Genomic DNA, 12,448 nt, shown 5'->3' with positions numbered 1-12,448 from the left:
AGCACATGGAACTGTGAGCAGATGTCCATTGGCCTTATTAGTGATCAGATACTTCTTCTCCTGCTTTATTGCCATGGTCAGTAGAAACAATGATTTATAGTTAGGATTAAGATAGGATCAAGATAAATCAAAGAAGTCTGAATCTGCTTCCATAGGAGCAAATTATGGAGGAGAAAATATGAAGTTTTCAGAGCTGACCTCCACCGTTAACAATTGCCATTTGGAACAATGAAGTGAGCTGGTAGCCAGAGGGTCCTCAGATGGGATAAAAATAATGACTCAAAGAACACTTATTTCTTAAGAATCACATATAAATAGTCCATGGCAATTTTCATCCATCTGTTAAAAGTTTAAGCTTCTGAAACTAAGTGTGTGGGAATGGGGAAAAATGACATTAGGAACATCAGAGAAATCATATGCTAGAGAAATGCTGTAAGAATGGAAGAAAAAGTAGCATTAAGCCCTAGTCACAGGGGAATGGTATTTAAAGTAGTACAAGTTCCCTTTAACTGACAAAACTATGGGTAGACTTCCCCACCAAATCCCAGGGACCAATAACTGGGTCCTGAGGCAATGTTAGGGGTGCAAACTCTGGAAAACCTTCAATATCCTAAAGATTCAGACAGAAAGGGCCATGGGCAGCCTCGGACCTCAGGGAGTTTTTAATGTATTGCCGTGTCCAGGAATGCACAGCTCTCTTGAAAGCAGTTCACTATCTGGTAGAGGACAGCGGAAGACTGCTTCCAAATTCCACTGCCTTGTGGAACAAGAGCTACGAATATCTCCAGCTTATTTTGGCTCCTTTGAAGGGAAGGGGCAATTGTTTTCTTTCTCACTGTGGAAAGCCGGCCCACATTTAGGAACTCTTCATTCTTTTGTTCAACACAGTATTTATTATCTTTAGTATCTTAGGCTTTATATATTTAAACGCCTTCCTCGTCTGACTCATCTTTGTTTCCAGCAGAGGCCAATTGCAGTGCCTTGTGGTCAGTTAATATTTGTTCAAATGATAGAACCCATATTGCCTAGAATGACCCTGGCTTTAATTTTTCTATTTATGTTTAGAAAGTGAAGTTGTGAAGTCATGTCTGACTCTTTGTGACCCCACAGGCTGTAGCGTACTAGGCTCCTCAGTCCATGGAATTTTCCCGGCAAGAGTACTGGAGTGGTTTGTCATTTTCTTTTCCAGGGGATCTTCCCAACCCAGGGATCAAACCTGGGTCTTCTGCACTGCAGACAGATGCTTTACCATCTGAGCCACCAGGGAGACCCCATTTATGTTTAAATATTCTTGAAAGTATTTTGGGCTTCCCTGGTGACTCAGTTGGTAAAGAATCTGCCTGCAATGTGGGAGACATGAGTTCGATCCCTGAGATGGGAAGATCCCCTGAGGAAGAAAATGGCTACCCATTCCAATATTCTGGCATGAAGAATTCCATGGATTGTATAGTCCATTAAAATTTTAAATGAAATTTGTAGTGGTATAATTTACTTATAATAGAAAAAGCACATTCAAATCAAAACATTGATACATGTTGTCAAATGTCTAAACTCATGTAAGTACCATCACAATTAAGATACAGAGCACTTTTTAATTTACAAAATTTCCTTACACCCTTTCCCATTTAATCTGTCTCCCATCCCCAAACCTCAGTCACAGCAACCGATTCTGTGCTTTCTATCAGCATAGTTTTCCTTTGTGGAATTTCATACAAATGTAATCATATAGCAAATACTCCTGGTGGCTCAGACAGTAAAGAATCTGCCTGCAATGCAGGAGATGGGGTTTGATCCCTGGCACAGGAAGATCCCCTGGAGAAAGGAATGACAACCCACTCCAGTATTCTGACCTGGAGAATTCCTTGGATAGAGGAGCTTGGCAGGCTCCGTGGGGTTGCAAAGAATTGAACACAACTGAGCGACTATGGGCTCAAAAATCACTGCGGATGCTGATTGCAGCCATGAAATTAAAAGACGCTTACTCCTTGGAAGGAAAGTTATGACCAACCTAGATAGTATATTAAAAAGCAGAGACATTACTTTGTCAACCAAGGTCCGTCTAGTCAAGGCTATGGTTTTTCCAGTGGTCATGTATGGATGTGAGATTTGGACTGTGAAGAAAGCTGATCGCCGAAGAATTCATGCTTTTGAACTGTGGTGCTGGAGAAGACTCTTGAGAGTCCCTTGGACTGCAAGGAGATCCAACCAGTCCATTCTAGAGGAGATCAATCCTGGGTGTTCATTGGAAGGACTGATGCTAAAGCTGAAACTCCAATACTTTGGCCACCTCATGCGACGAGTTGACTCACTGGAAAAGACTCTGATGCTGGGAGGGATTGGGGGCAGGAGAAGGGGACAACAGAGAATGAGATGGCTGGATGGCATCACCGACTCGATGGACATGAGTTTGAGTGAACTCCGGGAGTTGGTGATGGACAGGGAGACCTGGCATGCTGTGATTCATGGGGTCGCGGAGAGTCGGACACGACTGAGCGACTGAACTGAACTGGAACTGAGCGACTATCACTTTCACTTTTTACTGAGACTAATGTTTTCTTAATTCTGTCCAAGCTGTTCCATGATTTCTTAGTTTACTTTTTTTTTTAAATTACTGACTATTATTCCATTGTATAGACATGCCAATTCATTCTACTAATGGATATTTGAGTTGTTTTCAATTTGTAGCTATGTTGAAAAAGTTGCTATGAACTTTTGTGTGCAAGACTTGTGTACATATATGTTTTCATGTCTCTTGGATATATAACTCAGAATTACTTCTTGATTGGTAAGTGTATATGTACCTTTATAGGAAAGTGCCAAGTGATTTTCCAAAGTGACTGTGCCATCATTAGAACTCTTATGTCAGGAAAACTGGTGCAAGAAGGACGTATGCTAAAATACAAGTTAACTTAAAACATCTGCATTCCTATGCTTAGCTGGAGTAGTTAACTCTACCTGTCTTGTTTTATTAACATGAAAGGATAAATACATCACTTCTGCCTGTTATTCTGAACCTGCATCTAGTCTTACAGGTATAAATGAAGTAGAAGCCTTTTATAGTTCCCGTTTACAATTGATGGCTGCATTTTACTTTAGGGGGCAATTTTGCTAAAGAAGATGATGGTTTAGGACATGATAATGGGAAAGAAAATTAAAAAGGTGAAATAGGTACTGAGATTGATCTTCTGGGCCCCAGCTCTCTCTGTCAGAAAAGTGGACATAATAAAAATGCTAGCTACTTCCTGGCATGTCATGTGAATTAAGACTTAGGAGTTCCTTAGTGGAAAACATTTCATAACTGGTAAAATTTTTCAGTGGATTCATTGAAATGCCACCTTCTAAGAAAGCCATTTTGAAAAGAATTGTACAGAGTGAAAATTACCAGGGAAATTGGAGAAAAATGTTTCTTAAAGTCAAAAATTTCACTTGTAATTTAGCTTATCAGGAAATTCTCACAGTCTCATTCTCTAGTGCTTATTCCTTTGTACCAGGGCACAAAATCAATGAGATTTGATGTCCTACGTAATTGGTGGAAATACCTGTCCTACAATGGAGAGGTCATCTAAGGGTCCTCAAAAGCAACAGGGTGCATCATTTGTAGAGCCCCCTTCATGTGTAACTAGAGACATACTAGTTACTGGAATTAAAAATTATTATCTTGTGGCCCAGATAGAAAATTAAGCTTTTAAAAACAGCCTGTTTGGGATAATGGAAATTTCTGCAACAGTCTTCTCAGAACTACAGTTTTTGCTTTTTGCTATTATCATTGTTGTTTCATATTTCATAGGAAGCTATTCCAGAGTGTATTAATTACAGACAGACATAGGGCTGCTCCTCATTAAAATTGTCACAGAGGTCACGTTTAGCTCTAGTTTGCTTTTATCCTCTTAACATCTCACAAGCTTAATCTGGTGCTTTTATATCACAGAGTACCCTCAAGACCACCAGGTGCTTTTCCCAGTCTGTCATTCAATCCTTAAGGGTTTCACTGCTTTCCTGCTTGTGATAACACACACCTCCATCACAGGACAACCCATTCTGCTGCCTCACGATTTTCTTTGGTGATAACATAAATGACAAAGGGGTTAATAGATATTAAAGTAGCACACACACATATATATAAGTGGTTGCCAATAAAAGCTTGGTGATACAGATGAACTTTCTGTGTCCTAGACACTTTAAAAGATTTGTTCAATTTAGTCACTCAGTCATGTCCGACTCTTTGCGACCCCATGGACAGCAGACATCAGGCTACCCTGTCCATCTCCAACTTCCAGAACTTGCTCAAACTCACATCCATTGAGTTGGTGATGGCATCCAACCATCTCATCCTCTGTTGTCCCCTTCTCCTCCTGCCTTCAATCTTGCCCACCATAAGGGTCTTTTCCAATGAGTCAGTTCTTCACAACAGGTGGCCAAAGTGTTGGAGTTTCAGCTTCAGCATCAGTCCTTCCAATAAATATTCAGGACTGATTTCCTTTAGGATGGACTGGTTGGATCTCCTTGCAGTCCAAGGGACTCAAGCGTCTTCTCCAACACCACAGTTCAAAAGCATCAATTCTTCAGTGCTCAGTTTTCTTTATAGGCCAACTCTCACATCCATACATGACTACAGGAAAAACCATAGCTTTGACTTGACGGACCTTTGTTGGCAATGTAATGTCTCTGCTTTTTAATATGCTGTCTAGGTTTGTCATAGCTGTTCTTCCAAGGAGCAAGCATCTTTTAATTTCATGGCTGCAGTCACCATCTGCAGTGATATCAGAGCCCAAGAAAATTAAGTTTGCTACTGTTTCCATTGCTTGCCCATCTGTTTGCCATGAAGTGATGGGACTGGATGCCATAATCTTCACTTTTTGAATGTTGAGATTTAAGCCAGCTTTTTCACTTGTTAGGCTGTTCTTTTTCCACGATTATCTACCATTTTTCTTCAGAATCTTTCCTAGTTTGTAAAAAAATCTTCATGAATTTCATCCTTTTAGACAGTGTCTATCATAAAATGTATTTGTTTTTCTTAAACCCAGACATAATCTATAAATTGATGTATATATATCAATTGAAAATCTATTAAATTATCATTTATTCTTCTTCCACTGACACAACAGAAATTTTTGAGTGCCTACAGTGTTATATGCGTAGAATTGGAAAAGCAGCCCCAAACTGTCTTCTTTTATTGACTTTTTGTTGGTATGGATAATGTTAAAGTCTTGATTTGTCTGAGAAACTGTAGTACCTTTGTATATTTCTTATCCTGAAGAATTTTCAGAGGGGAGAATTAGAAATTGTCTAAAATTTATTCATCTCAATAAGATTCAGAAAATTGGCCTGTGAGGAAGGGCATCATCACCTGATGCTATCTCTAGCAAATGAGAAGATGCAGAAGCACTGTTCATTGCTTTTAAATCTTGATCATTCATAGCAAAAGTGTGAGGATTTTAGGAGTATGTGAGTAGTTTTCCCAAAGTATACAGATCCATTGTTTTGTATTTATTAGCCTCACCATATTTCTAGTAGTATTAGAATATTTCCCATTATGCCTGTCAAACAAAACTTTGCAATTTACAGAGCAGTCATTAAGTTTTACAATAATGTTGGTTAGAAGTTGTTTTTAAAATTCTGACAATCAAATTGTGTTTCAGCTGAGTATGAGGATTAGTAAACAGCTAGCTCAACTGTGTATGGAGACAGGTAACGTATATTTTACTCACCATAAACCTTAACTTAAGGTTAACAGAATAAACCTTACCAATAGAAATATGGTGGTTTAGTTGCTAAGTCATGTCCAACCCTTGCTACCCCATGAATGGTAGCCTGCCAGGCTCCTTTGTCCATGGAGTTCTCCAGGCAAGAGTACTGGAGTGGGTTGCCATTTCCTTTCTCAGGGTATCTTCCCGACCCAGGAATTCTTTCCAGGATTCTTCCAGACCCAGGATTCAGGAGTCTTTCCGATCCAAGAGTTGAACCTCGGTCTCCTTCACTGAAGGCAAATTCTTTACTGACTGAGCTATGAGGGAAGCCCTATTAGAAGTATAGGAGGAATAAATTATGCTATCTCAAAATAGTGGCAGTTAATTTAAGTAAATAAAGGTAGCCTATGGACCATAGTTTAAAAAAATGAACTGAAAATTTTTGAACAAATTTCAAATTGAAATTAATAAAAGACATTCATTCAAAATATTCAACTAGTGAGAATCAACAAAGAAGAAAGTGTGACAAATGTTCAAAGTAAACTATACAGGCATGGTGGTCAATAGTATTGAAAGCTACTTAGAAACATAGATTATTAGTGTCTACTGTATTTGAACCAGATAATATTTTAAATTTGTTTCACTAATTCTTATCAGGCTACCTGCCATGTATTATGCAATTTAAAGATTCAATGATCTTTAAATTATTGGTAAATTCTGCCTTAAAGAGGGCTTTCACAAAGAGTTACTGTTGTTTCTAGGCTAAGTCCCATGGAAATTCATAACTTAAAAATGAAAGTCACAAAGATGCAACTGCCTTCATAATGCCAATGCAGTTGTTATAAATATTTCATGAACATTGCATGGGCAGGGGCAGATCTCCATTTTCATGAGTTAGAATTTGTATGGTTAAGTCTCTAGATTTTACTATTCATACTGCACAGTATACCCTGTAGAGCATTCTATATAGTGCTTTTTTAATATTTATGTTTAATGAAGAAATTACTGTTCTGAAAAGAGAATAAGCCAAGTCAAATATTTCTTGTTAAAATTATTAGTTTGTTGAATAAAGACAATAACAATCAACAGAAATTACCTCATTGCAGTGTCTTAGCACATACATAACTTTTAGAGTAATACAAGATGACTGCTCAAGATACATTAAACCTAAGTGAAAAGGTTCTTTCTAAAGGTTAAAACATTAGAAATCTCATCTTAAAAGAATTTGAAAGGTTAAAATGCAAAGAGCAACTTTCTTACATATAAAAATATTAATTACAAATGAAATACTTGCCTCGTGTTCCATGGATTAAATATATGTCTGTATTTTTCTGAGTGGATCTTTTAAAAAAAAATAAAGCATTTTAACTTCCTAGGATAATATTACCAAGTTCAATAATGAATTGCTATTGCATATTTTAATATAATTTATCAAGGCACATTATCATTACCCGTCAGAATAAATTTTGCACTAAAAGTAATGAAAAAAAGGACTATTGTATGTGTTGAAATCAAAGAACATTACTACTGCTAAGTTATTTTCAATGGAAAGGGAGGTGATTGCCCTCTAAATGATACTTGTCCCATGAGAAACTAGAAGCCTGAAAAATCACAAGAAACAGGCTCAGGAAAATGTCTATGCCTTGCTTTTAAAAATGAGCGTTTGATATTTTGTTTCATTTTTGTCATTTTGATCAATTCTTTCAAGTAGATGAATGTTGAAAAGTACTGCACAGATCTTAGTAACATTTACAAAAGTAAGCTAAAGTTACTGATCAGCTCCTGTATAACCTAAGGCTGAATTATCCCATATTAGCATATACTATATATCATAATTAGATTGACTAGGAAGTCACATATTTTCTTTTGAATATACTTCAACAAGACTAAGTCTTTTAATAATGAAAACAATAAGCTTCAGATTTCATGTCATTCACCTGGGAGTCAGCTCTTCAAATATTTTTATAGTCTTAAACCAATGAGGTCATTAGAAATTCTGTGATGTTTCTCAAACTTACCTCCCCAGAAGTCTGTGCTTTATTTCTGATATTATTTAACTGCAAGTGGGAAACACTTTCCGTTTGGTTCTTTGTAATTTTATTTTCCAAAGGCTCCCTTGAGGAATTTAACCTTTATGTGATGAATTTGCAGTTCACTTGAAGTGTGTTAACCTTGGTTCCCTAATGAGCCTAGGTGTAATACTGAGGAAGAATTTGAGAAATTTATCATGTAGCTCATTGTCAGGTTGGATTTGTCTTGCACGTCTCCAGCTTTGCTGTTGTTCCAGTACACATTTTGATCACAATTCTTTAATTATTTTCTATATTTAACTGACCTATTTGAACAGGATCCAGAGCTGGTGCGGAACATCTGTCGCTGGGTTAGGCAAGCTGTTCGGATTCCTTTTTTTGCCAAGTTGACCCCAAATGTCACTGATATTGTAAGCATAGCCAGAGCTGCAAAGGAAGGTAAGAACCCAACTCACGTCAGTTGCCTCCTTATGTATTCTGGGCCTAAATTTCGTAGCCATAATAAAATGTATCTCATCTACCACGTTATATGTACATCTCTGTTCAAACTTTAAGAAAGTTATTAAATTGAGCACTTGATCTCACAAATGTAATAGATCCACATCTATGCTCAACCTAGTGGGTGGCCTTCAAACTTTGGCCCAGAAATATAAGTGTATCCATCATTTTTCCTAATAAGCACCTGCTTTACACAAGAATTCAGAACTACAGTAGCCAGAGCCGGTACTGACTAGAGTATATGTTCCTTTAAGAGTGTGAGGGCGTTTTCTTCATTGTGGCAATGGGTCCATTCAGTGTAGAACAGTGAGACCCTAAAAGAAAACATACACCTTTAAGTATAGGTGGCTGGAGAAAGGAGTTAAGTAAATTTTAGGCAGCTCATGATAATGAAATCATACAGAATTAGGATGGGATAAGAATGATCAACAACAATGGGGCAAATTATATCTAGTATTTCTTTCCTAGCACAGAATTTAGGAGAAGGCAATGGCACCCCACTCCAGTACTCTTGCCTGGAAGAGACGGAGGAGCCTGGTGGGCTGCAGTCCATGGGGTCGCTAAGAGTCGGACACGACTGAGTGACTTCACTTTCACTTTCACTTTACACACAAAGAATTAGGAAACAAAGCCACAGTCACAGCAGACCACTGCAAAATAAATGACCTCATAATGTAACAGTCCAGCAACAGCACTTGAACTTTTAATGAAATTTTTTAAAAAGATAGCTGCTTCCACAGGTGAAATTTCTTATGAGTTCCCTTTGTATTTGATGGAAGTTAGTTCATTGCCTTAAACATATGCTCAATAAATATCTTGAATACATCAATCGTGCAATCAGTGCATGGTTTTACAAATCATATATGCTTGCATGCTACCCAGTGGAAATTGCATCCTGATTTGTAAAGATATTGTAAATTACCTGGAAAATAGCACTGGGTACAAAACACAAATCTGTATAATAATTGGAAAAATAAAGTGGTGATAATTAAAAATTCTTATTCTAGCATTTTAAGCATAATCATGGGAATGAAATTAGTGAATACATTTGAGGAGAGGAAAGGCTGTCAAGAGAAAGTAGTGTGTGCATTTTCCTGGATTGTGTGGATTTGAGAGGGTTTTACCCATTGTCCCTTTAAGAGCTGCAGATGAATGCTGTGTTTTTCACAGGTGGGGCAGATGGTGTTACAGCCACCAACACTGTCTCAGGTCTCATGGGATTAAAAGCTGATGGCACACCCTGGCCAGCAGTGGGCACTGGGAAGCGGACTACATACGGAGGAGTGTCCGGTAGGTGTTACCCTCTCCTTGCATTTCTGCTTCCTTGAGGATTGGTGAAAACTCAAGAGATCATGTTACCAGCAAGAATGCTGTGTCTTTTTTGATCCCAAATTTTTATAACTCACTGCTTGTCAAAATTCCTAATAGTTATGACAAATGGAACAGATCCATCAAGTGACTGATGGGACAAGAAGAGAGAATACCAAGATAGGGCTTCACACACATTCTGTTCTCTTGTGGTCTGTGCATTACTCGGGATTTCTCATTGTCACAGTTGTCTCATTACTAATTAGTAAAAGTTAATACCAAGACCTTATCAGAAGAATATAAGCACAGTGATTTTAATACCTTTTTCCAAGTCTGGGTTAGTTTCCACTCTTCCTAGAAGTTTGAAATCTTCATTCTTCTAAAATCTTACTTTCACAACTGTGAAATAAACCATTAAAACTTTCCACTGATAGCTTCAGTTGACAGGGTACTTGCAGGCCTCATACCTTCGCGCACATTTTCTCGTCATAAAACACTCGCATTTGCAGCAGAAAGAGAGGTTTTAATCCCAGAGTCCCGTCCAGGGTCTGCTCTCTGCCGTCTGTTGCTGTGACAACATGAACTTGGTCATGCAAAGACGGCGCTGCGAGGTTCTTGACTGTACTGGTATGGGGATTAGTCTCCTTGGTGATAGAGACAGTGGTGAATATACATAACATAGCAGTGTCCCACTGTTCAAGAAAAGCATTGCTGAATCAGACCAAAAGGTGCTTTTGGAAGAGGCTGCATAGACACAAATAAAGCTCTCTCCATGCTGAGGTATTATGTTTGGAGAGCGTAAAGTGTGGCTATAAGCCATGATTTTTTTTTTTAAGGGTATATTATTCTTTTAATTGAATGCCATTCCCACAATGTCAGAAAGAGGAAGGCTGACGAGGAGCACCTGTTCAGGGTCCAGACAGAACTCCCTTTTATCAGGAGCTATCAAACAGGGCCTTAAATATTATCATAATGCAGAGTAAGGTGGAGCGAGTTAGCCTGTGTCTCAGAGAGTTGCGAGATTCCAGAGTTGGGCTGTAACGTGCACTATGTTTTCTGTCAGCCCATTTCAATTTTTCCAGCCTGCCATGTTGACAGCAAGAGAATAAAGGAGGTCACAGAGGGTACTGAACATTAAAAATTAATAAAAGAACTATTGCAGTAGTATTTTATATAAGTAACACCATTCACGTTTTCTCATTTGAGCTGCAGTTTCTGAATATTCTTCCATAGTATAACTCAGTCTAATAAAATGATGGAATTACAGCATTAGAAAAAGTCTTTTGTGTTGCAGTCTTTTAAGCATTCATACTAGGAATTATAGTGGTACCTGCAAACAAGTTCAGCTATACCTCAGGGCCTGTTACCATTTCCATAAAACTCTCTTTCTAAGATTTACAAATTCATGTATAAATATTCACTTGGGCTATAAACTCAGCCAAGCCTGTGTGTAACTTTAATTTTAAATATCAAAATGTCCCTAACATTTTTAAGGTTTTATACTCATTTCTAATAGGGTCTATATTCAGTCCTTTCACATTAAAATAGAAAATAGACTCTCTCCATATTGACAGAATTAATATTTCTTTCTCCTTTAAGGCAATGTTTGCTTTAATTTAAAGGTAATATAATCTGAAAAACAGTTTAAACCGGCAATGATAATATATTTTAGGATAGAAGTCAGTTCTATAACAAAGTACCTTCAGAATGAGTTATAGTGAAACCTACCTTAGCAAAATGTGTTAAATAATAATGGCTTCAAAGTTTAGGAATGATGAAAATATCAAAATGGCTAAATACCATTCCTAGTTTTATCAATTACTCTGTCTCAGTATGAAAACCACATAAAATATGCCAGGTATTTTTACAAAATTTTTTAAAAAATTCCCACAGCTCATTTCCAGTGCTAATACTTACTCAAGTCTTGTCTCAGAACATTGGAATATCTACTTTCAGAAAAACTGCTGGAGTCATAGGGGTTTTTGTTGTTATTGTTGTTGTTTTTTAAGTGAAAGCTGAAAAGAGTTCAGTTTTGGATAGCCACCTGAAATACAAAACATAGTTTTTATTGCCGGGAAAGGATATTTTTCTCTTTCAATACTTTCTAGCTCTTCATCGGTTTTTGTTTTTGGTTTTTGTTTTTCCTCGAATAAGATTCCTGTTATTTGAAATGGAGGTTTTGGTTTTGTTTCAACAGGGAAATGCTGAGGAACTTGGAGTAGTGCAGGTGCCATAGAACAGTGTTCACATTGCAGTAATGTCCTCCGTTTAAACACATTAGCTGATAAGGGGCTAGCTTCAGAAATAGAACCTCAGCTTAGGAATGTCAGTTTCATTATTTTAAATATGATTAGTCTGGATTCTAGAGTATTCTCAAGCAATGTTTCTCAAACTTTGGTTCCCAACTTATGAGTGTATTATGGAATCAAGCTTAATGAACTGTAATCATTTATTTTTAATGAAATTGGATAGGAAAGATGTCCGAATGTTTTCCTCATGGGTGGGGTAAAAGTGGTTAAACATCTTTTTTAGTTATCCATATAATGCACATATAGGTATATTTCAGTACTAGGTCATGATGTAAAATGAATTTTTTTTACTGTGGTTAATTCAAAAATTTTGGAAAGCTGCTGTTTTAGAGGGAGGTTTCTTTGTTAAATAGAAATGTCATTTTGCCTATACAAGTCACTAAGTGAGGTAAGTTCTACCTGTTGAAGTTTAAAATTTATATCAAGAGGGAGAGTAAGGACTTCATACCAAGGTGTTGTCCTCAGCTTTATTATTTTAGAAACTGCATTTGCCAATTCATCTGTAGGTAATTGAAGTAGGGAAGATGGTCAAACATATGAGCCAATTCATAATAAAAATGATTTATAAACCTAAATTTTACTTCTATGAGAAATACCTGGTAAGATTCATGATAAC

At 37.3% G+C, this 12,448-nt stretch overlaps 1 protein-coding gene across 1 annotated transcript in view; it reads left to right on the top strand.

Moving 5' to 3' along the window:
* The window catches only part of DPYD (dihydropyrimidine dehydrogenase), a 955,731-nt gene that overhangs the window by 695,463 nt on the left and 247,820 nt on the right, over positions 1–12,448 (top strand). Inside the window, exons 17-18 of the mRNA XM_055402118.2 lie at positions 8,035–8,155; positions 9,386–9,505. Coding sequence (XP_055258093.2) covers positions 8,035–8,155; positions 9,386–9,505 — 241 coding nt within the window. The remainder of the gene's footprint in view (positions 1–8,034; positions 8,156–9,385; positions 9,506–12,448) is intronic.

Source organism: Moschus berezovskii, chromosome 4 (assembly GCF_049115385.1).
Source record: "Moschus berezovskii isolate FMDL1 chromosome 4, NW_MosBer_1.0, whole genome shotgun sequence".
Lineage (NCBI taxonomy): Eukaryota > Metazoa > Chordata > Mammalia > Artiodactyla > Moschidae > Moschus > Moschus berezovskii.
The sequence above is the reverse complement of the archived record's forward strand: the minus strand, read 5'-3'. Positions and strand labels throughout refer to the sequence as shown.